The sequence below is a fragment of the Asterias amurensis genome, chromosome 4 (assembly GCF_032118995.1).
Source record: "Asterias amurensis chromosome 4, ASM3211899v1".
Lineage (NCBI taxonomy): Eukaryota > Metazoa > Echinodermata > Asteroidea > Forcipulatida > Asteriidae > Asterias > Asterias amurensis.
Window position 1 is genome coordinate 19,691,970 of NC_092651.1, and position 26,152 is coordinate 19,718,121.

The window sequence follows — 26,152 nt, forward strand, 5'->3', positions numbered from 1 at the left end:
TCTTTCCAATCATATGCATTTTACAACAAACGGTTACAAACGCTTTTCAAAGACCAACTCGACCGATCCAAAGCAACGTGTTCCTTTAATCTGAGAATTCCATTTCTCAGGTTGTCCAAGATACTGAGTAGACAGCGGCGGAGACATTTGGCGATATCTCAAAACGAAAAAAATCAAGATTTTGTTTTTTTGTATTGTAAATGTCTACAGTTTTAGGTGTATATTCCTACAAAGATTGAAACAATAAAGGTAAAAAAAAATGAATATTGTAAATGTCTACAGTTTTAGGTGTATATTCCTACAAAGATTGAAACAATAAAGGTAAAAAAAAAATGAATATGCCTACTTTGCCTTTCTGTGGCCGATTTCCGGCCAGAGAATGTTTGTTTCAATTTCGGGCAGGAGTCAACGAAACCAAAAACGCAGCCTATAATTTTTTTATATAAAAACAACGTTGTCACGAACTCTGCACAAAACCTACTGGACATATGCAGATGCTTGAATAATAATAATAATAATTTATTCATTTATATTGCGCCCATCCATAAAATGTACGCAAGCGCATAACAAGGCTAACTGAATGATTTTAGAGCGCCTTAACAAATGCTGTGTAATTATTATTAATTATTTTAGAGCATTTTGGGAGTCAGACAGTGAATCTTTTTTTACTAAAACCCCAAAATAACAAATTTCTACTTGAATTTGTTTTCGAGCAAGGGAGTCTTGTAGTGGTAGAAACAGAAAAAGTAATGGCGGCCTGAACGTACACACCTTTGTATGGTGGCCCTGAAGGGACATCGCATATCGCAAACGTGTGCGCATACGTATGCAATGTCGTGAAACAATTCGCAAATATGTGCCCACACGAATGCAATGTCGTGAAACAATTCGCGAATATGTGCGCACACGTATGCAATGTCGTGAAACAATTCGCAAATATGTGCGCACACGTATGCAATGTCGTGAAACAATTCGCGAATATGTGCGCACACGTATGCAATGTCGTGAAACAATTCGCGAATATGTGCGCACACGTCTGCGAATATTGATTGCGATGTCGTGAATTTTATTGCATACCATGTTGCATACCTTTGAATAAAATGTCTAATGATCTGGGGGGTTGTGCCAAGTTCCTGGGTATACACATGCTTTACAGAGGGAGTCTGCTGTAGCGCCACAGTACTCCCTAGATCGGTAACAAATTATCCACAACTATGACATCATCCTAATGGTATGCAACATGGTATGCAATAAAATTCACGACATTGCAAAACAAATCGCACTCGTGTGCGCACATATTCACGATTTGGTTCACGACATTGCATACGTGTGCGCACATATTCGCGATTTGTTTCACGTCATTGCATACGTGTGCGCACATATTCGCGAATTGTTTCACGACATTGCATACGTGTGCGCACATATTCGCGAATTGTTTCACGATATTGTATACGTGTGCGCATATATTCGCGATTTGTTTCACGACATTGCATACGTGTGCGCACACGTTTGCGTTATGCAATGTCCCTTCGGGGCCACCATACCTTTGGGATCGAGTTTTCACTTCCAGGGGATCGAGCACGGCCTTATGGGTGAAGCAAGTAGTGGTGCGTCAAGGGCGCACACCACTGGGAACAAGGCTGATCTGCGCTGCATGCGTGTGCTCTTGAAGGTGTGTTCGTGTACATGGTACTCGTGATGCATGCTCCCTACAGTACACACTATGCATGCACCACACTACACACACGTCACTAGCACACTGCGAAGAGTGTGTGCGTTGGTTGATAACATTTTTAAGGCGTGTTATAATTGTTGTTTTGTAAACATTGTTAAGCGGACCAAAAGAGCAGCCAGACGTAACATCTGTCACTATACTGTCTGACCATGAGGTAGATGGTCGGCAGTGAATGGGCTGCTCTGATGAGGGAGTGGTGAAGTAAGCAGTAAGTAAGAAACGACGTTCACGATTTTCATATTTCAACTTTCATACATAACATGTTCTCTGTCCTTAATCTATCACTATCAGGATAACTTTCCGTATGGCGCCACCACTTTTTCACTCATTTTTACCAAAAGGGATATCTCACTGAGGTAAATTAGATACTATATTATTTCATATCGAATGAAAAAGTGGTGGCGTCATACGGAAACTTTTCCGCTTAACACAAAGCGTAGAACAGTGTATACTGAGCATTGATGCTTGTGCCAAGACTCCATGTGTTGGAAGCGAATTTTTTTCCCCAGGACAGATAAGGCCACTTTTTTACCATAAAATTGGCACATGCTATTGTGGCCTCATTGTAACACCCCTTTCACAGAATGGTTTAGCCCAACAACAAAATTAAGCGTTTGCAAAGCGATGCGACAAGTTCAAAATATAAATCTGGGAATTCGCTCCGGGATCTGGTAAGTTTTTGTCCTTTTTCTTTGCCGTAAGCACAGAATTCCCTGCTTCCGTAAGCGCCGATTCTGTGCTTACGGTAAGCAGAGCCATGAAATTGGGCCCTGATGGGTTGGAGACCTAAAGTTAATTTGGGTTAGTTCATGAAATACTTGTAAATTGTGAAATTCCACTCCAGCAACAAACTGCACACAACAACAGCATTCACGTTAAAATTTGTCATTGTTTTTGTCCAGATCTGGCGCTGTTGGAGTTTCATGTGTGTTATTCAAAATATTTTTCTGTATTCACCCTTGGTTCCTCAAGTATTGGCGGGTCAACTTTTTCAGCAAAATGAACTTTTCACACGATGCATGCTGGAAGGTAAGTTACTTTCACTTTCATGTTTTCATTGAATACAGACATGACAGAAAGGAAGTTTGTTTTGCACTTGACACCAGGAACACTGTACTACATGTACACTGTTGTACTTCCTATGACCCATTCATTTTCCCCATTTCAATTGTTTTCTTCCTCCAAAACTTTCATCAGAAAGTTGTTTACCTTTAAAAATCTGTTCCCATGTAAAACAGGCAATACATTGTGACGCGTGACCTGTCCTTGCTCAAAACTATGATATTGGTGTGATGTGATATTGTCTTAAAGACATTGAACACCTTTAGTCATTTTCAAAGATCAGTCTTCTCACTTGGTTGCATCTCAACATACAAAAGTTTGAACTCAAATGGTCGTCAAGTTGCGAAATAATTGGAAGAAAAGACACCCTTGTCACTTGAAGTTGTGAGCTTTGAGATGCTTGATGTCGGGACCTCAAAATCCAATTCTGAGGTCTCAAAATCAAATTAGAATATTTTAGTGGAAAATTACTTCTTTCTCGAAAACTTATTATTTCAGAGGGAGCCGTTTCTCACAATGTTTATCAATAGCTCTCCATTGCTTGTTACCAAGTAAGTTTTATGCTAACAATTGTTTTGAGTAATTACCAATAGTGTCCAGTGCCTTTAGAGTATCTGCCTGTAAGAATGTACATATGTACCAAATTTCGGGGTGGGAGGGGGGGGGGGTTGATAATAGGATTTCAGATCTTCTTCTGAAAAACTAGAGTGAAACATCATCAAACTATTTTGTGTGTTGAAGTGTTCAGTCTCAGAAAAACCAGAAGGATAAAAAGGTACAAACAGGCCTTAGTCATAATTGTTTTTTAAAATTTGCCTTGTTGACCCAATTCACCTGACGTCATCATCAGAAAAATCTTGAATACGCCATACTGGTGGGCAATTTCACTGTGCGTTCTTATGTATAACTCTATGCTGTGCGTTATTCAGTGAAGTGCGCATTTTAGGCGACGCGGCGTTTACACATACATGTAAACCTAAATGCCCACCAACATGGTGAGCATGGCTCAGTCGACGCGTGTGCAAGGGGTCAATTGACAATGTTGCAGTGAGTTACAATGTAGCTACACTATTTTTTATTTCGATCAGTTGCGTACATCTCTCTTATAAAGAGAAGATGGGTGTATCACAGACTTTCCCAGATGTCCGATATATTTACACCCAGTGTGTCCTTACATGTACCTCGATCAAGAACCTTTAGTTGTTGGCATGAATTACAGTTTTAAATGGTGAAACTGAACTAGTGACATTTGAAGGCTACTTTTGCATCTGTTTGTTGAGCATTGGCTATAAACTCTGTTTTGAGTTGGGTAGAAGTGCCTGGTTTTTGCACTTAGTGTATGTATTTTTTAATGAGAAACACGTTTAGGAAAATTGACGAATTTGTGAATGAGGCCAAAGGTGGAGCTGCTCTCCTCACTACAAAAGTCCACTACATACATGTAACATGAATTGTACCTGGAAACATGGAAAACCACTAAGATAGTTTTTAAACTTGTTTACCAATTTGTTTGCATAATACATCAATGGGCTTTGTTTTTGCTGTTAAAAATACATTCATTCAAGTGCTTTTTAAACCAGGATGTGAGAATGTAATAGTTGTCTTTGTTTTAAGTCCACTTCCTGTGTGTTATCATATCATGTTATAAGCCTGTGCTCTCCCTTTGTTTTACTGCTGTGCTATATTGGGGCTTACCCTTACAATGCCTTAGCACTAGCTTGGCGTACATTGTCAGATTGTCTAGTAAAAACTGCTGTGTGTTAGTAAAGGACACTACCGGGTGTCTCAAAAAAAATTATACACTTTTGAAATGGCTGCCGAATAAAAAATAAACGATTCTGGGGAAGAAGGTTTTTGTTTATGGATAGCTTATGGTCTCAACTTTCACATGACACCATAAAGTCTGAAAATAATTCATGATTGTGTGAGCAATGCTCACTTTTGTGAAGGGTTGAAAATAAGGCTGCGCAGGAATTAGCCTTCCCTTTGTGAGAGGTAAGTCCTTTGTAGCTTACACAATTCAATCCAAGATTTCGGCTACTTCAGGTCAATGGGTAACCTGAAGAATAAGTAGCCAACATCTTTGACATTCCTGTTTTCAAAAAAACGTATTATTGAACAATCTTTGTACATAATCCCCATCTGATTATTAAGAAAAACCAATGAAATGTTCAACTCATCTTACAATAACTGAAATGCGGGATGAAGGTTTTTATTCAAAGTCACAGATGTTAAATAACAAACACAGTTTGTAACATGGAAATTGCTACATGTACCATCACCCCATCGCGACTCACATGAAGACACCACTGAGTCTACCAGGGAATGTTACAATGCTACAAGAACAAAAATGCATTTCCTGTTCACTTATGAATGTATAAAAAAAATGTTTTAATAAACCATAAACTTCACTCAGCAAACCAAAACTGATCGATTTGAGCATTAATTTATTACATCACCCTCAATTTTGTAAGCTCTCAAGTTGGAAGGCTAACTCCTGCGCAGCCTTATTTTAAACACTTCACAAAAGTGAGCAGTGCTCACCCAGCCATGAATTATTTTCAGACTTTATGGTGTCATGTGAAAGTTGAGACCATAAGCTATCCATAAACAAAAACCTTTTTCCCCAGAATCGCTTATTTCTTATTCGGCAGCCATTTCAAAAGTGTATAGGTTTTTTTGAGACACCTGGTACATGTACTCAACTTGACCTGTGGGCTAATAAAAACTGTCCAACCTACATGTAATGCTCATACTTCTCCATTTTCAGATGTGAATAATAAACTTTAAAAATGATTGCGTATCAGCCGAAATGTGTATCGGCTTGCAAGTTGTGCACACTGGCCCGATACACGAGCCTGTGCATGGGGAAAACTCTGATCATTCTCTCAATATTTATCCTGACTCATAACAAAAGTTTAATCCAGTGCCAGGCCTAGACCATAGTCCAGTGCGAGGCCTAAATATTTTATTCCTAAAATTGAAGGTGGTACCCATATTATTAGCAAACTTAGCCTAATACTTTGAACACATTGGCAACAGAAGCAACTGTCCAAACAATGCCACATGTCACTGCTTAAAAATGTTCCAGTAGACATTTTCATTTACGGGTCATTCCGTGTCAAATCACCCAATTGGTTAAACCTACCCTCTTCAAATTTGCTCAAATTTGGTGTATGGGGTAATCATGGCTCAACAAACTCAAATTTCAAATTTCAGCTCCATCCGATAAAACATTCTGTTTTAAGGAAAAACTGCTGTGCCAATTACTAGTACTATTATAAAGGTTGGACTTGGCCTCGTACAAAATGGAAGCAGATACACCTGTGTATGTTTCGTTCACTAACGTGGCCATGTAAATAGTGTCTGGTTTCACCTTTTTTTTCTGTTTTTTTTTCTCTCCAGGAGTGCCTGTTGAAGCTGGTTCTGTTGGCAGCATGTCTGATGGACGCAATACTTGCTCAATGCCCTCCTATTCCTATACGAACAATGACACCAACGGGGGCTTATGATTGTTACCCGGAATGTCCAGCGGGGTAAGTAAACGCTCACACTCAGACTGGTCCCTTTGTTTTTATCCGGCTTGGTCATTGTCATAAACTTTTGAGCAGTGTACATTTTGCATGGTGTTTCCAGCATAAAACGAAGCCTAGGGCCAGACTGCCAGAGACAAGATTTTGGGCTGTGGTGACTTAAAGGCACTGAACACGTTTGGTAATTGTCAAAGACCAGTCTTCTCCTTTGGTATATCTCAATATAAACATAAAATAACAAGCCTGTGAAAATTTGGGCTCAATTGGTCGTCGAAGTTGCGAGAAAATGATGAAAGAAAAAACACTCATTTTTGAATGAATTTGTGTGCTTTCAGATATGAAATAAAGACTTTTAACAGAAGCTAGAAGTCTTTTAACATTTTAGTGAGAAATTACCTCTTTCTCAAAGAGGTTTTTATATAAGACCACTTCATGTAGTACCTTTAAACGGTTAACCATGTGCTGCTGCGCTCTCAGCACCCACTTCCATAAACACCGGGGAAAACCCCTTCTCTTTATGATACATGTAAGTGTACTGAAAAGCAGTAAAATGAACCACTTATCGTATTCCTAATGTAGTTTGATTTTCTTCATATTGCATCGCAGCACTTAAAGGCAGTGGACACTATTGGTAATTACTCAAAATAATTATTAGCATAAACCTTACTTGGTAATGAGAAATGGGGGAAGGTTGATAGTATAAAACATTGTGAGAAACGGCTCCCTCTGAAATTATGAAGTTTTCGAGAAGGAAGTAATTTTCAACGAATTTGATTTTGAGACCTCAGATTTAGAATTTGAGGTCTCGAAATCAAGCATCTGATAGCACACAACTTCGTGTGACAAGGATTTTTTTCTTTCTTTTTATCTCGCAACTCCGACAACCAATCAAGCTCAAATGTTCACATGTTTGGTATTTTATGCATATGTTGAGATATACCAAGTGAGAAGACTGGTCTTTGACACGTACCAATAGTGTTGAGTGTCTTTAAACCGTAAGATGGTGCTTTAAAAAAAGAAAAGGGTCTGTGACTCAAAAAGGATAGCTCCGCACAACTTGCAGGAAAAACACTGAGCATTTTGAGACATCCATCTACTGAAGCGCCATGAGTATCACTAAGTGGCTTATTTGAGCGCTACACTTATAGAAGCCTTTTTTCTATGCTATTAAATTGTTATTACTATTATTTTTGTAAAAGCAAACAGAGATCCTCCTTCAGTTAACTATTTATTATCATGTCCTCCAGGAGTTATTGTCACAATGGTCGTTGTAATACCTGCTCAGCGTGTCCAGACCCTTACACACTGGCCGAGCAGGGGGAGACTGAATTGTTCATTGTCGCGGAGTGCATAGACAAAGGATCCTGTCCGAACTCTTGTATTGCCAACCCTTCCTGGCCGAAGGGAAATGCAACAATGTGCCAGGACGAGTGTGTTGACCCAACACCACCTCCACCCACAGGTATGTGTAATAATAATAATAATAGGGAGGTTTGGCTGCATGCTACACGAGCAAAAACGTGAGCATGAACGTCACTTGTTGTGAAATTATTAAGTTTTAAGCGTACGTGAAAGTACGTGCAGACATCATACGTGAGCCCAAAGTGGTGAAGTCACCTAGAAATAACACAATTTTCTTACGTGAACGTTCACGTTTGTGCTCGGGTAACGTGCAGCTACATGTAAACCTTCCTAATACAATAATAATAGACTTGCTATGTGAACATATCCACCCTGCTTGGTGTTCAAGGCACAGAAAACACTACGTATGCACTAGAGGTTCGCCTCAAAAAGTAGCGAGAATCAGAGAGAAAACCTCATTGGGTTCCAGGCAGAACAATGTAATTTTTTTCCAACCTTCTGCTGTAGAACTTTTTGTTCCAGCAAAAGATTCTTTTTTTTCACAAGACTCGGGGGAAAGTACCGAGTATACAGTGTTTAGAACACACATCGGTGTATGGGTAAAAAAATAAAATAAAAATAAAATGGTGCTCTCTTGAATATTTTTTAAACCGCAATATCAACCGCTACCCTCACAGGTACTTATTTGTACCCCTGGGTAAAGAGACGCAGTTATTGTAAAGCATCTTGCTGGAGGACACAAGTGTCATGAACGAGATTTGAACCCCCACCCTGATGACTTAACCACCAGAACTGGAGCACTGAACCACTCCCACATGACTTGCCATAATGCATAAAGTCCATAGCTCCTTAAAGCCATTAGACCTTTTCGGTACAGAAAAAAAAAAAAAAGTTCACAGATTTACAAATAACTTACAGGGTTTACAGAAGGTAGTGGTGAAAGACTTCTCTTGAAATATTATTCCATGAAATGCTTTACTTTTCGAGAAAACAGTAAAACAATATCAATTCTCGATAGCGAGAATTATGGATTTATTTTAAACACATGTCATGACACGGCGAAACGCGCGGATACAAGGGTGGGTTTTCCCTTTATTTTCTCCCGACTACGATGACCGATTGAGCCTAAATTTTCGCAGGTTTGTTATTTGATATACATGTAGAAGTTGTGATATACGAAGTGTGGGCCTTGGACAATACTGTTTACCGAAAGAGTTCAATGGCTTTAAGCTTGGTTCATGCTTCATGTTAATGTGATACAAATTTTGACATCACAGGGCTGGGCTATTTTCGCAGTGAATGTTTCAAAGGAGTTGAGTACGAGTCAACTGACTCAAATTGTTTGTTGCGGCTGAATTTTTAATATTTGCTGCTTTAGGCGCTGATGGACACCTTTGGTAATAGTCAAAGACCAGTCTTCTCACTTAGTTTATCTTAACATGCATTTAACAATACAAACATGTGAAAATTTGAACATGTGGAAATTTGAATTGGTTGTCAAATTGGGAGAGATTGTAATGGAAGCAAAAACACCCTTGTCGAGCAAGTTGTGTGCTTTCAGATGCTTGAATTTGAGACCTCAGCTGAGGTCTCAAATTCAATTCAAATATTTGAGTAGGAATTACTTTTTTCTCAGACACTGCGTTCTTTCAGAGGGAGCCGTTTCTACACAATGTTTTATACTATCAACAGCTCTCCTCCATAAATCATTACCAAGTAAGTTTTGCTGACAATAATTTTGAGTGATTACCAATAGTGTGTGCCCAGTGTCTTTAAGCAGCTCAAGTATAGTGTCTCTGTTCTTTACTTTTGTCTTTGTATGTATCTGTTATTACAGAGCCCCCGACATGCAAGGTTGGATGTAAACATGGCGGCTGTGTTGAGAATGGTGGATGCAAGTGAGTATTGGCACAGAAACTATCCACAAAACATTCTGCTATTGTCTACTGTAAAAACATTGTGTAATTTCTTAGTGATATAATTCAGATGCAGGCTTGGGATGACTTCAAATGCTTTTTAAGTATTCATGGTTTCAAAACTATAATTATTTTTGCTAACCTTTTTGTGAATTTCAGTTGTGACGATGGTTGGTTAGGGGCGCTGTGTGATGAATGCATCCCGGATCTAGATTGCCAACATGGTCAATGCAATGAAACAGAAAGGTGTATATGTAATCAGGACTGGGATGGCGATAACTGCGACCAAGGTAATATCCCTGAACCAGCATCGCAACCACTCTTTAGTCTTCTGCGGGCCCAATTTCATAAAGCTGTTAAGCAGAAAATACTGCTCGAAAATTGGAGCGAGAATTCCATTCACAACAATGCAAAGTTGAAATGGTTGAAGTGATTTTGGCTGCTGTCCTGATCGTGCTAAGCAATACTATTCTGTGCTTAGCACTACTCTTTTGCCTACAGGCTTTATGAAATTGGGCCCTGGTGATGACTAGATCAAGACCATGTTTTATGGCTCTGCTTACCAGAAGCAAAGAATCTGTGAAGTGAATTTTTGATTTAGCGCATAAGATGTACCCCACATTACTAGTATGCTTTTTACACAGCTAGTGCAGAAATGGTGATAGTAAGCGCAGTGTTCAGCACTAAGCAGCGCCATGAAATTGGGCCCTGGCTAGTCAAAATGCTGAGACCAATTAAGAACTCACTCTGCGGCTGTGATGTTAATATCGAGAAGTCCCCCTTAATCCACTTAGCAAAAGAAAACTCTCCCTGCTTTTACCATTTGCATGAAAAATGGACCAAATTTGGCAATTTCTCTTTTTTTCTGTCGACAGATGTGAGCTATTGTAATCTGAATCAGCCTTGCCTGAATGATGGACGGTGTGAGAATGACGGGAATGGAGGATATACATGCATATGCTCAGAGGGATTCACGGGAGCAATCTGTGAAAATGGTCAGTCAATAAATAATACCGGACACTAAGATCCTTGTTGTTTTATTAATGAACCACGTATCATACATTGTTCAGACATGCTTGGAATAACACGCAGGCCACGTAGGCCATGGCGTCTGTTGCCCCTGGTCTTGGCCTTGGTGCCCCTTCAAAAGTTTCCCATTGACTTAAAGATTTTCCACTGGAAGTGCCCTTTTCAAAATGAAAACAGCCTTGCCCTTCCGAAGATGAAATTCCAGGCCTAGCCTGTGCATACATGTGATTACTGCAGCTATGCATGTGACACTCATTATTAGAGTCCTATATTTAGAAATATAGGATGCTTGGGACATTTTGTTTCGAAACTTCACAGAGTTGTTTTAAAAATAATTGTTTGTACCCATTTGTATCCAATGAACATGGGGCACCAGACAAGGTTACTGTCTATAAGGAGTCATCCACATATTGTTTAGAAGGTTTTATAAACGAGTTTTCGAGTGTTTGTGTTGGACTAGTCTGTGTGTCTTTTTCATTTTTATTGTTAAACATGTTAAAAGATATAATCGATGATGATCTACGTCAGTGTTATATAGCTAAACCAATTTTAGTGGTGGGCTCTTAATCCATTTTAGTCCACAAAGGACGAGCGGTTCAACCAAATTTTTCATTTATAAATACCTCAGACAGTTTCGCTATTCCTATTGGTGGAGAGCACGTCACGTGGGGGTGTTTAAACGGTTGATAATGACCAGCTGGAGCTCTGTTTATAACCGATTTTTTTTGGAGACTAGTCTTGGTGCAACACGTTTCTTAGGGGCGTAGCGGCTGTCGGTGAGTTAGGCGCGCTGTGTGTGAAAGGAAAACGATAACGTCTTGCACCAAGACTATACGCGCACGAACGGATCCCTTATTTTTTAGATTGAGCCCAACAGTGCTGAAGAGCAGTCTGGGGAAAATATGTGCTGGGCAGAACAGTGTATTCTGCTCAGAGTGCTGGGTGAAAATTTTTAAGTCTTGGCAGGCTGTTTTTCTGTCTACTTGCCAGGTACATGTAGATAGTGTTCTTTTGAGAGTTCTTGCTTTGTATTCATCTACATAGTTGTTCAAAATATAAAAACAGGTGTGTTAAATACAAACAACAATAGTGAATGCAGTTTGAATTTATTTTTCAAGCATTACATGATAAGTTTCTGTCCCATGTTTTCCTGTCTTAATAGAAACGAGTCTTCACCGCTGTGAGAGAGTCTGCTCCATTAATGGTACATGCATTGAGTCAGAGTCTGTCGGGATCTTCGAGTGCCATTGTCAGGATGGATATGCAGGACCTGATTGTACACAACGGACTTCAAGTAAGTTTTATAGCGGGGTGGGGTTGATGGGCTCAAAAAGTTAATGAGGTTTGAACAGGGCCTATTTTCATGAAGATGTTTAACAGAAAACACTGCTTAGCAAATTTTTTTCAAAATATGAATGGGGCACCAGTTTCAACAATGCAAACTTAGTTGATATTTTTTGCTGGTAATCAGTTTCTGTTAAGCAATATTCTTTTTTAATGCTTACAGGCTTTATGATCTTTAGCCCAGGGCCCAATGGCTTTGCTTACTGTCGGCAAAGAATTGGCGCTTACAGAAGCAGGGAATTCCGCACTTACTCCAAGCATTTTTATTCCTGGGTTTTCTGGAATTTTATGCTTGTGCACGGGGGTTCTCCACGTTATTACAAGGCACTCTTTGCTTAAAAAGGCAGCACAGATTCAACTGTTTTTGAATCATTTTCTCTTAAATCCAATTCCCTTGAAGGGAATTGCTTCTCAAAATGTGTTACACTACAACAGCTGAAGTACTTCTTACCTAGGAATTTTTTTTATGGTGATCAATTTTTTTAGTAATTACCAAAGCTCTACCCTTTCTTTAAAGGAACACGTTGCCTTGAATCGGACGAGTTGGTCGATAACTGAGCGTTTGTAATCGTTTTTTATAAAATGCATATGGTTGGATAGATGTTTTAAAAGTAGAATACAATTATCCACACAAGCTTGTCTCGAAATTGCGTGGTTTTCCTTTTACAGCGCGAACTTACACGGTCGGCCATTTATGGGGGTCAAAAATTTGACTCCCATAAATGGCCGCCCGTGTTAGTCGACGAGGTAAAAGGAAAACCGTGCAATTTCGAGGCATGTTTGTGTGGATCATTGTGTTCTACTTTTACAACATCTTTCTACCCATGTGCATTTTATAAAAAACAGTTACAAATGCTTTTCAAAGACCAACTCGTCCGATCCAAGGCAACGTGTTCCTTTAAACAGCTACCTGAGCGGAATGTTTTCAACAGAAATGGTATTTTTACTTGTTTATAATGCACTTGTTCACCATTTTAATGTAATTTTGATATGTGTACACTTCTGAACTTTTCGTAATTATCGATTAAAAAATCAGGCCCCTACCTAAAGGTTTTTTGAAAAACTAAAAACACTTCTGCCGTTGAGAGCGGGCGTCAAAGGACAATGCCGCTGACGTCATTTGTGGGAGTTTGCTTTGTTATACATCCACGCTGCAACAAAGCGGCTTTATCTACTTTGACGTTTTTAGAGTGATTACGTAACGGGGCTTTTCGCAAATCTCGCAGAAAAGCTCTGGACAAGGGCATACACAATTGAAACCTATTTATAATCATATGACTCGATTTCCTTATTCATCGAAAACATTTTAAGTGGAATTCAGCAAAGTTCACAACTTGACATTTTCGTTCAAGCAGGTCTTTAAGGATAAACCTTGAATAATTAAATACATGTATTGCCTCTTGTCATTACAGGATCGACTGGAAACAACCTTTCTTTTAGTTATACAATTGTTGCCATACTGAGTCTCATCATACTGATTCTCACTTTAATCAGCGCCGTCTACCTCTGCAAAAAATGGAGGATCTATAGCAAGTCAGAAGGAATTCCCGGTAGCAGCAGTAATTCGGGAATACCACTTATAAGTAAGTGCAAACTTCATAAACACTGACAAGAATATATGTATATATATATCCACAGGGTTTGCCCTTAACCCCCCTTAATCTGAATAATAATAATAACATTAATAATAATAATTATAATAATGATAAATGTATTTATAACACGCCTTTTCCAAAGGATACAAAGCACCAATTATTTTTACTGCAAGGTGAGTGGGAAAAAGATTTTGGAAATTGTGAGACCTTTTCCTTAGCATACCATGTAATGGTTAACAAGGTGCTAGGGCGCATACAGCAGCCACAGCCAGGAACACCAGGGCGAAAAAAAACCCTTCTTTTTTCAATAAGTGCATGCACTGGGTTCTTTTACATGCGGACCAACGTCTTTACGTCCCATCTGAAGGACAAAGGAATGGTTAAGTGTCTTGCTTATGGACACAAGTGTCACAGGTGGGGAATCGAACCCATACTCTGCTGATCAAAAACACCAGAGTTTGAATTCATTGCTCTTAAAGGCAGTGAACACTATTGGTAATTGTCAAAGACATAGCCTAATTCTTTCTCGAAAACTATGGCACTTCAGAGGGAGCCGTTTCTCACAATGTTTTATACCATCAACCTCTCCCCATTACTCGTCACCAAGAAAGGTTTTATGTTAATTATTATTTTGAGTAATTACCCATAGTGTCCACTGCCTTTAATAACCGCTCAGCCAGGAAAAAGCTACGTAACAGAGCTGCAAACTCTCCTTGATTCTTCAGAAAATTCCCTGAAAATAAGCCTGAATCTTTCCATGTTCTGATCAACAAATTTGACAATCTCCCTGATCATGGAAAATTGTTCCCTATTATGTTGAAAGTAATTCCAATTATTTCCCTGATTGTTGTACAAAATCTCCCTGACTGCAAAATGCAAAAGTTGGCAGCTTTGGCCTAAGCCGAAGCTGAAGGGCATTTGTTAAAAATTATTTGAGCCCTGGATTCATGCAAGACTTCTGTTTTTGGAAGCTAAGTAACACAACACATTGCTCACGTCTGCAGTAAAGCTCAGAAGATATTATTTTGATTCCAAAGCATGGAGATTTGGCTTACTGTAAGCATGGAGATTTGGTTTACTGTAAGCATGGAGATGTGGCTTACTGTAAGCATGGAAATTTGGCTTACTGTAAGCATGAGAACAAATTTGGGTTGTATTCTTGAGTTGTGAGTTTTGTGACAATTTTTGTTGAATACCCAGCCCTCTCATACTTGCACTCCCTACTCCTCTCGTGTCTTGCATCATGATTTTAAAGTGCAGTTTTTTTTAAAGTTCCTTTTACTTGTAGCTGTCTGACCCGAAAACTAACCCAAAATGGAATGCGAAGAAGTTTGGTGTCGGGGGGGATTTTACAAACGGGAAAATGCCCAAGCCCTGACAGATACCCTTTATGTGTGGTCAGTTTTGTCAATTTGGTTCAATTGATTTATCCCCCCCCCCCCCACCCCAAGTCCTCCCCTCAACCCTCCACTCACTCCACGCTCGTTTTGCCTGTTTGTAAAATCAAAACTGTGTTTTATTTGTAAACTACGCAGATTTTTTTAGAAAGTTGCATACAGGTATGTACTGGATACATTTTATTTCTCTTTGATTTGATTTTTGTTGATATTGTTCTCGTTAATTTTGCATGCCCAAATATATTTGTTTAATTTGTGTTCCTCATGTAGAACTAATGATGTCAGACCTCGGGTTTTGCAAATGATGTCAAGCTTGATATTATGCAAATGATGCCAGACTTTGTATGCAAATGATGTTAAACAGTATGCACATGTGATTTCCTGAAGACAACCCCACATGTTGTGGTTTTTAGAAGAGCGCCCTCGCTCAGCAGCACGAGAGAGGTAGATGAGTGAATAACTGTACATACCTACATCATACATGATCATGTGCTTTGTTGTGGTCATAATTGTTTTGCGTAACCATGCACTGTTAAAATAGATCCATTGGTCTGTTTTGAACTTTCAATATAGAGATATATGGTGTTGGAGCACTGACAAAAGTTAAATGCGCAGATCTGATTGTTTCTTCTGATAATGCTAGTTTACTTGCTTCTTTTTCAGACAGTTCAGTTTATACACCCTGTGTATCACATTGTAAACTTGCCTTGCTTTACTTTTTTACACGAGCAAAACGAAAAGTCATGTTTCTTTCAATGTTTAAAAAAAAGAGACATTATTTGTGAACACGAGTCTTGAGATCCCATACATACACATAGAATCCATTGAGCTCACTAACATGCTTGTAGGATACGCACAGTGAGTGTGATCATGTACGCCTATATTCGACAGTGTGACTGTAAACTTCCTATTAACTGTCATCATTCTTGCATTTGTCATTGCTGTCATTGATCTTAATTGACCCCTTACAGTCTGGAGTGACTAGCGACTAGAGGTGGGTTAAACCTGCTTCAGGTACACCAATAGACCTTCATCACTCTGCCTCCATCTTGGTCATGTACCTCGTATCGAATAACAATAATGAATGTTAATAATCATTTTGCAATTTGGAACCAGACTATTTTTTTATTCCAGCCTTGGTTTGGTAACATTGATATCAATGGGAGAAATTCATGATGGCCGCATCCGTGATAAAGGTCTATTATACTGGAAGGTTAAAAGGCCTGCCGTCGATTTCACCAAACTCCTTCTAACTTAACATAAATCTAACATGCAAACCCTAAGATTAATCCTAAGTTAGGATGAGTTACTCGTCCTAACCCGAGATAGGATTAATCCTGAAACGTTTTGTGAAATCGGCTGTAGGACATTCCATACAGAGCGAGTATTTAATTGCTTCATTTTCATGTGCAAAACCAATGTGGGACTTGGTAGAAACACTAAGGGTCGTGTCACACGAGGCAATTACAAGCAACCAATTCCAGGCAATCCGCGAAGAGATAAGGCATTCTCATATTTTTCTTGGGGATTGTAATGTAACTGTAAGGCATTGATTGAGAAATTACTTATGAATACTATCAGTTGCACTGCAGTTGGTTGCCTCCACGTTGCCTGCAAAAATTGCCTCGCGCGATGAGGCCCTTAGTCCAAGCAATAGGAGAAGAAAGAGATGTCCTTAATTTACCAACATGGGTGTACATGTACGTACACTCCTACTGTATTATGTTCAAGTTGTTTTCATTGCATTGCAAATTGTTGGATGTTTTGTTTGCTTTAACTTCCATTTTTCTAATGTACATGTACATGTAACACTAATTTTAATAAGTTGTACATGTTTGTTATATTAGTCTTAGCAGGTTTCGATAACCCTATTAGAAAATCACAACATTGCAGGTCATTGCTTTACAAATTTCACTCAGTTTGATGAGGTTATCAATGTGGAAGGTGACCAGTTTTTCCACGATGACCTTTAAGAGATATTTCTAATGTACTATAAACAGCCATGGATATTTTTTGTGTTGAATTCTTACTAGTTGAAATTGGCAGCTGCCGCTGTACAGTGTAATCTTGATTGGTGATGCTATTTTTGTTTCATTCGCCTGTAGAGGGCGCAACAGCTCAGAGAGACTCAGAGCTGTGTATTAATAGAGTGTTGGGACATGGAGGGACCAGTTTTCTTTCGTCACATGCTTTCTGGACGCAATTTTGTCTCCAAATGCAGCAGAACCCAACGACACCCATGTTCGCCCATGCGTTTCTCGGGGAACAAATTGGCTTCTAATCGCAAATTGGCGTTACTCTCGCAATAAACGGCTCTGGAGAGACTATGCAAGTCTAAGTTTCGGCAACTACACTAAAAAAAAGAATTTTGCCAATCAAATCAAGTTTAAGTGCGGCTTTGGATGTTGTTAGAAGGCTGCTGTGCTTAAATGCATGTCATCATGCAATTAAGCCCCTATCCGAAGACTGCCCTATCAAATGTTGCACTCTCATTGTTAAGCCATAGCCGCTAATGTAGTCACCGGATGTTCTCATATCAAATCTTACATTGTTCATTGAGCTAACACTGAATGCATCTCTCTGTGAACTAATTGTGACTGACAGATTCAGCCAAGCCACTACTTGTGAGAAATGTTTTTGCTGTGAAACTATAATGTAGATTAATCTCTTTTGCGAGTGATGGTGGTTCTGAGACGAACTGGAGGACTCAAGGTTTCTGACAGTATGCTTTGTCCAACTTCGAAACTTTGACTCCTCTCTGAGCACACTGGCAAAACTGATTGTTCAACTAATCTGCTCAAATTCTGCTTAAAGTTCATCAATTTTCCAAATCATGTTTTTTTTTAACACAGAGATAACTGTTTAAGCTTATCTTGAATTTGTACATTCATAACTTTATGTCCATAATACTTTTTAACTTTAAAAATGCATTCCATTATATCAGATGAAGTGCTTCTGTTGACAATTTATAGTACTGTATTCTTGAATACATAATCTAAAAGGAGCAACCCATTAGATTTTAAACATATAATTTTAAAATCTTATTCAGTGTTCCTAATTACCAGCTATGCATAAATTTGTATCTCTATTTAGACCATAGCTTTAATACTCGTTTTTAACTTAATGTGTTTTAAGTTGACATTCAGTTTAGTAAATACACAGTAAATGTAGTGAAAGAGACCTCATGAGAAGGAAAAAAATATTACAATCCAAAGTATCTTACCTCACATTATAACATGAAATGCCATTGTTTATTCCCTTAATTTGTATAACATAAAGTGTTGGGGTAAGTTTTGTTTAGCTTTGTGTACCATTATGACTACTTCTTCTATTTCTAGCTCTCAATTTATTCATGTATTCATTGTCACGAAGAATAGTTTACACACTCTCAGTTAGAATGTTTGAAACCTTAGCAGGCCTACATGTACCTATGATGAATATTGTCCCAATATTGCTAGTTTTGTTTCATTTGTCTTTTCTGTATATAGCTGATGCAATAGACTATCCATCCAGAGGATACTATAGTCTTTCTGATAATTAAGCCATAGTAGTCTCTGTACACTCTCGGTTAGAATGTTTAAAACCTCAGTAGGCCTACATGTACATGTACATGTATCTACGTGTAGGATGAATATTGTCACAATATTGCTTTAGCAATAGTTTTATTTTGTTTGTCTTTTCTGTATATAGCTGATGCAATAGGCCTTTATCAAGGTGTGGTCATGTTGATTTTACTCCATTCCAACTCGTTGCAACCAAACTGAGGACGAAATACTAGTCCGGTGCCATGCGCAATGCATGTTAGCAATCGTTACTGTAATTGTAAACAGGGAACATGACCAGCATGGTGACAGCGTGATAAAGGTCTATATGCTTTTGCTATAGGGTACAACAGTCTTTGACAATCAAGCCATTGTACAATTAGTCTATGTACACTCTCAGTTAGAATTTGTAAACATCAGTAGGCCTACATGTACCTATGATGAATATTGTCCCAATATTGCTAGTTTTGTTTCATTTGTCTTTTCTGTATATAGCTGATGCAATAGACTATCCATCCAGAGGATACTATAGTCTTTCTGATAATCAAGCCATAGTAGTCTACGTACACTCTCGGTTAGAATGTTTAAAACCTCAGTAGGCCTACATGTACATGTATCTATGTAGGATGAATATTGTCACAATATTGCTTTAGCAATAGTTTTATTTTGTTCGTCTTTTCTGTATATAGCTGATGCAATAGGCCTTTTTTAAGGTGTGGTCATGTTGATTTTACTCCATTCCAACTCATTGCAACCAAAATGAGGACGAAATACTAGTCCGGTGCCATGCGCAATGCATGTTAGCAATCGTTACTGTAATTGTAAACAGGGAACATGACCAGCATGGTGACAGCGTGATAAAGGTCTATATGCTTTTGCTATAGGGTACAACAGTCTTTGACAATCAAGCCATTGTACAATTAGTCTATGTACACTCTCAGTTAGAATTTGTAAAACATCAGTAGGCCTACATGTATCTTGGATGAATATTGTCCCAATATTGCTATAACAATAGTTTTATTTCGTTTGTCTTTTCTGTATGTAGCTGATGCAATAGGCTATCGTCTGGTGGGTAAAACAGTCTTTCTATTAATCAAGCCATCGTGGAAGCCTTGCTACCTGAAGACTTGTAAGTGCCTGCTGAAAGCTCCGTCAAGAATCTCTGAGGACGATGAGATGGAGGTGAAAGTTCCTAATCTACGAGAAGGATTCAAGTACAACTTTGAGATCTACAAGTACAGGGGAACGTCATCGGATGTCGCAGACAGTGAATGTACCGTGGCCGAGTGCGAAGTCTCTGTTGAACGTAAGTTTCTGTCATTTGTATTTATAGGAGACATACGCCTTTTGGCGACAGTTATTTTTTTAACTTTTATGCTCTCCTGGGCACCCCACTGTTGTTTTACTTTGTTTTCTTAAATATGTTTAATGTATGTATATGTGCTTGTAAATGTGATTGCCCGAATAAATATTATTAAATATTATTATTTGATGTTAGCCCTGGAATTTCATCTTTGAAAGGGCAATGCCATTTTCATTTTGCAATGAAATCAATGGGAACATTTTGAAGGGGCACCAAGTCCAATTTAAGACCAGGGGCAACGGAGGGCATGGCCTCTGGGTGGTCTGCGTATCATTCCAGGTTTGTGATGAAACAAATCACTTTGGGAAAAACGTTGGCAATCTTCGGAAGTGAGTTGGCTAAAATCTTGTCGTGGCTGAGCAGAATAAGAGCACAGGACTTGGGCTCTGGTGCTACAGATCACATCGGAGTGTGGGCTTGAGTCCCGGTCATGGCACTTGGGTCTTCGAGAAAATACTTTGCCATATTTGTCTTGTAGATGGGACATTAAAGCCATTACATGTATACACTTTCGGTACAAAAAAGAAGAAAAAAAGTTCACAGATTTACAAATAACTTACAGGGTTTACAGAAGGAAATGGTGAAAGACTTCTCTTGAAATATTATTCCATGAAATGCTTTACTTTTTGAGAAAACATTAAAACAATATCAATTCTCGATAGCGAGAATTACGGATTTGGGACTTGGACAATACTGTTTACCGAAACTGTATAATGGCTTTAAGCCATAGATCCTGTATGTCGGGATTAGAAGTGCACATACAGTAAAAGAACCCATGACACTTATCATTGAGGAGTCTGGGTTTACCCAATGACTAGAATAAAGTTGTCTAGTTACGGATCACAATTTCTTGGTTTGTGCAATTCATAATCATAGACATTAAACCAATGTTTGTACTAGAGAGATGGGCTGTTACCAGCATGGTTTTGCTCTTTTGGGAGTTTGCTGAGTTCCCTTGATCGGAGGGTCATCTAAACTAACAAACAAATAAACCCTAGTGTTTTTGGTGCATATACAGTGTAGCAATCACCCTGGTGTTTCGGGTTCCCATTGTTTTCTATTCCTTGGGTTTTTTTGGGTGAAGAATGTGATTTTCCTTGAGTGTTTAGAGCAAAGGATTTTACACAAAGTGAGCTGTGTGTTTGCAATCCGTGTTTAGGGATAAAACTGATACTCAAAATCTGTGTACTGTAATCAAACTTTGGCTGGTATATGGTAATTACTTTTTTTTGTTTGTTTTACTTATTTTTTTCAACATATCATTGTGTAGTCGGCGCTTCAGGAAACAGGGAGAGCAACTGTGCAGAAACAATCGGAAACGCCCTGCATGACATTGCAACTAAGAAATCTCTTAACCGGCCTCTCGAGGCTGACAATCGTCTGAGAGAAAGAGTGGCCAGCTTCTTCGAGATGACCTCAGACCATCAGAAGAGTTTCTTAGGTGGTCAGACTCCAGACTATCTGTACATCGATATACTGCAAGAGGTATTGGAGTCTTACGAGGTCATGGACAAGCCGATTGGAGAACTGCTTAGCCACTTGGGAAAAGAGAGCGGCGGCAAAACTGAAGACTTTGTTGAGATACTGGCCGAGTTTCATTCGACGTGCCAAAGTTGTGCCCAGGTTTGGCACCAGACTCATGGTGGGACGACGGTGTCCACTCATACGGCATGCAATGGAGTTGCAAGAGATATTGTTTAAACAGTACAGACCTGTACTACATGTAGGTAAGATTAAGGCCTTGTTATTTGTGCAACATCAAATGTTGCACAGATTTGTTGCCTTGAATTAACGGGGGAGGACTTGTACAAGTTTAAATCTGTTTCAATTTTAGTTGGACTAGGTTTTCTGGACTAAGTGTGTATTGCACTGTGACTGGGTCTGGCAAATTCCTAAACTTTGACCAGGGGTCGATTTCACAAAGCGTTGTTGAACTCCTAACTTAGGACTAGTCCTGGGAGATGTTAAAAATTAAGACTAGTCCTAAGTTAGGAGATAATACTAGTCTTAGACTATTCTTAACTTTTTTTTTGAAATCCACCCCTGATTTTCAAGATGGAGATTTCGGTATTATCAAGAAAAATGAACAATGTTCTACAATATTTGAGACCATTTCTCAGTCCATCAGCAATGAGAATAAGCCACATTGCACGACGGGAAACACACACCTACATGTATGCACAATGCTTGCCGACCATTTTCGCCATTTTGTGAGTCAATATCTTTGCGACCAATTTGACTCCAATCTGGAGTTTGGGCTGATTCCTAAAATGGCAGACAAGATAATTGCGTTTTGAAATCGGTCAATGGGGTGAAATGAAAATCTAAAATAGGTCTCTGCAACCATTACATTTAGGACCCGTGCTACATTTTGTTTTTTCTGCATATTTAATCACAATATAGATCTAAAATCTTGGTGCCAAAGGCGCCATATTGAACCTAAAGGATCAATTAGAAAACATTAAAACAATATCAATTCTCGATAGCGAGAATTACGGATTTGGGACTTGGACAATACTGTTTACCGAAACTGTATAATGGCTTTAAGCCATAGATCCTGTATGTCGGGATTAGAAGTGCACATACAGTAAAAGAACCCATGACACTTATCATTGAGGAGTCTGGGTTTACCCAATGACTAGAATAAAGTTGTCTAGTTACGGATCACAATTTCTTGGTTTGTGCAATTCATAATCATAGACATTAAACCAATGTTTGTACTAGAGAGATGGGCTGTTACCAGCATGGTTTTGCTCTTTTGGGAGTTTGCTGAGTTCCCTTGATCGGAGGGTCATCTAAACTAACAAACAAATAAACCCTAGTGTTTTTGGTGCATATACAGTGTAGCAATCACCCTGGTGTTTCGGGTTCCCATTGTTTTCTATTCCTTGGGTTTTTTTGGGTGAAGAATGTGATTTTCCTTGAGTGTTTAGAGCAAAGGATTTTACACAAAGTGAGCTGTGTGTTTGCAATCCGTGTTTAGGGATAAAACTGATACTCAAAATCTGTGTACTGTAATCAAACTTTGGCTGGTATATGGTAATTACTTTTTTTTGTTTGTTTTACTTATTTTTTTCAACATATCATTGTGTAGTCGGCGCTTCAGGAAACAGGGAGAGCAACTGTGCAGAAACAATCGGAAACGCCCTGCATGACATTGCAACTAAGAAATCTCTTAACCGGCCTCTCGAGGCTGACAATCGTCTGAGAGAAAGAGTGGCCAGCTTCTTCGAGATGACCTCAGACCATCAGAAGAGTTTCTTAGGTGGTCAGACTCCAGACTATCTGTACATCGATATACTGCAAGAGGTATTGGAGTCTTACGAGGTCATGGACAAGCCGATTGGAGAACTGCTTAGCCACTTGGGAAAAGAGAGCGGCGGCAAAACTGAAGACTTTGTTGAGATACTGGCCGAGTTTCATTCGACGTGCCAAAGTTGTGCCCAGGTTTGGCACCAGACTCATGGTGGGACGACGGTGTCCACTCATACGGCATGCAATGGAGTTGCAAGAGATATTGTTTAAACAGTACAGACCTGTACTACATGTAGGTAAGATTAAGGCCTTGTTATTTGTGCAACATCAAATGTTGCACAGATTTGTTGCCTTGAATTAACGGGGGAGGACTTGTACAAGTTTAAATCTGTTTCAATTTTAGTTGGACTAGGTTTTCTGGACTAAGTGTGTATTGCACTGTGACTGGGTCTGGCAAATTCCTAAACTTTGACCAGGGGTCGATTTCACAAAGCGTTGTTGAACTCCTAACTTAGGACTAGTCCTGGGAGATGTTAAAAATTAAGACTAGTCCTAAGTTAGGAGATAATACTAGTCTTAGACTATTCTTAACTTTTTTTTTGAAATCCACCCCTGATTTTCAAGATGGAGATTTCGGTATTATCAAGAAAAATGAACAATGTTCTACAATATTTGAGACCATTTCTCAGTCCATCAGCAATGAGAATAAGCCACATTGCACGACGGGAAACACACACCTACATGTATGCACAATGCTTGCCGACCATTTTCGCCATTTTGTGAGTCAATATCTTTGCGACCAATTTGACTCCAATCTGGAGTTTGGGCTGATTCCTAAAATGGCAGACAAGATAATTGCGTTTTGAAATCGGTCAATGGGGTGAAATGAAAATCTAAAATAGGTCTCTGCAACCATTACATTTAGGACCCGTGCTACATTTTGTTTTTTCTGCATATTTAATCACAATATAGATCTAAAATCTTGGTGCCAAAGGCGCCATATTGAACCTAAAGGATCAATTAGATGTTGTTAAATAGTAGTTGTCTGTCGGCATGATCTGTTTTTGTTTTCGTAATTTTGTGCATTTTAAGTGCAAGATTTACATTCAACGAGCAGCTGTATTTACCTCATATAATTCAATATCAAACTCCAAAACTTGTCCACTGTTGTCGTCCATCTTTACATTTTCCTGTGGTTAGCACAGGTTTAATAGCAGTGCTAGTTGTTGCACACTTCAGTTACATACCAAATCCATAAAAACCAAGTATATCCAATGGAGTGGGTTTTGGAGGATTGGGAGTTGTTTGGGATAAAATATGGGACATGACAATGTTTCTTTTGCCCTTTTAAAGATGATATTCCAGGCCCGACATCACATACATGTCAAACCCATTGCATTTGACGTCACACTCTCAAAAAGGAGCCAGATCATTGGACAGTAGCTGTCCTCTGTGCGTAAAAACGTGTATCGTTTTGCGTTATACAAGGGGGAGCTATCGATTTCTTAAACGATACAGGACGCGTCTCCGAACAAGGCAAGTAATTTTGGGTGGCAACTTTCTTTTTATGCATATTTGTATACTATTTTGACACCCAAAATCACACCCATGATAGGAACATGTGATACGCTGCACGCATTGCAAGGGGTCTATAACCAAATCCATAAAAAACAGGTATTAAATCCATGGAGTTGATTTTGAAGGATAGGGAGTTGTTTGGTATAAAATATGGAAATGACATGTTTCTTTTTGCGGATTGTTTCGTATGTAGATTTTCATTTTACAAAATGAGTATACGTAAAATGCATGAGTAGGAATTCATTTTTTTTTTATTTAGGGGACAGTAACAACAATCAAGAAAGGAAAACCTCATTGTCATTTGCATTATAAGACATTGTTAATAAACATTTATTTGCCAAAGAAGTAGGGATACCTTTTTGTATGTGCATGCAAAAGGGGGAGGAGCTTCATGAAATTATGTTCTTTTCTTCATGGATGCTATGTCCCAAGCCAACAACTCTGTTTAATGTATTTAACTTATGAAGCAATATTCATATTCAAGGGAAATATTATTTACAATTTTATTTAATTGTAGTTTTTTTTTGACAGCTTTGAGATTGTTCGAAAGCATTCATATCTTGCCAGTTGTTGCCACCAACTTTATATATGGAAAATAGCTTCAAAATATTATTTATCATCATTTTTCTGCAGTTGAATATGGATTTACTGTACATACGTACAATATAAATGTTTCTTCAGTCATAAATGTTCTAAAACAAAGATACTTTGCAGTAGCCTTGCATCAACAAATTTGGTCTTGCTCAAGAAATGAAACAGTGGAATTTAAAGAAATACTGCTTATAAGTGCTAACTGAAACTGCTCAATAAAATTACATTTAACTAGAAAATACCACAAACTAAAAGTGTACCTAAAATTTTTGAAGAGAAATGGCACTATTTTATTACAGATTTTTTACAAAGAAAAAACTTGAAATAATTCGTAAAAACAAATGTATAAGGTTCGTTATTCAGAACCTTACTGTGTGCTACATGATTTGTACGAGTCATGTACAGTACTTACCCAATAACATACAGTATAATGTTAATTACCATTGATGCAAGCATTATAACTATTATTTCTGAATTATATTGAATTGGTTTAAGAGCAAGGTAGTTTAAACCTTATCAGATAATAACGATGCAAGGAGTAGTGTGCTGCAAAGTTGGTGGGTTTTAGTGATTTTACACAACACACAAAGTCAACGAATGTTTTGCAACTCATTGTTGACCAATAGATTGATCCATTAGGCTCCGCCCATGGCGCACATTTGAGCCTCTCCAATGCCATTCTGCTCTACTCTGCGGTGCGCCAAGCATTTGCGCACGCACGTCAGACTTTATTTTGTCAGACTTTTGGTGGCGCAATGGGTTGTGATTGGTCAATACGCAATGGGGCGAAGCTTAATGGATCGGTCTAATATACATCATTTTGAATTGAATAGATGAAAAGATGGGTATT

General features: G+C 38.7%; 1 protein-coding gene across 2 annotated transcripts; it reads left to right on the forward strand.

The window, feature by feature from the left end:
- Positions 1–1,767: 1,767 nt before the first annotated feature.
- LOC139935804 (uncharacterized) lies at positions 1,768–22,321 on the forward strand. Of its 2 annotated transcripts, XM_071930396.1 has the most exons (12): positions 1,768–1,943; positions 2,638–2,764; positions 6,203–6,333; positions 7,578–7,792; positions 9,530–9,590; positions 9,768–9,898; positions 10,484–10,603; positions 11,800–11,931; positions 13,394–13,564; positions 15,112–15,135; positions 19,561–19,821; positions 21,149–22,321. In XM_071930396.1, exons 2-12 carry the CDS (start codon positions 2,735–2,737, stop codon positions 21,577–21,579), a joined length of 1,707 nt encoding a protein of 568 aa, XP_071786497.1. In that variant the 5' UTR covers positions 1,768–1,943; positions 2,638–2,734; the 3' UTR covers positions 21,580–22,321. The 2 variants fall into 2 exon arrangements, with proteins under 2 accessions (XP_071786497.1, XP_071786498.1); XM_071930397.1 differs by lacking the exon at positions 15,112–15,135.
- The last annotated feature ends 3,831 nt before the right edge of the window (positions 22,322–26,152 follow it).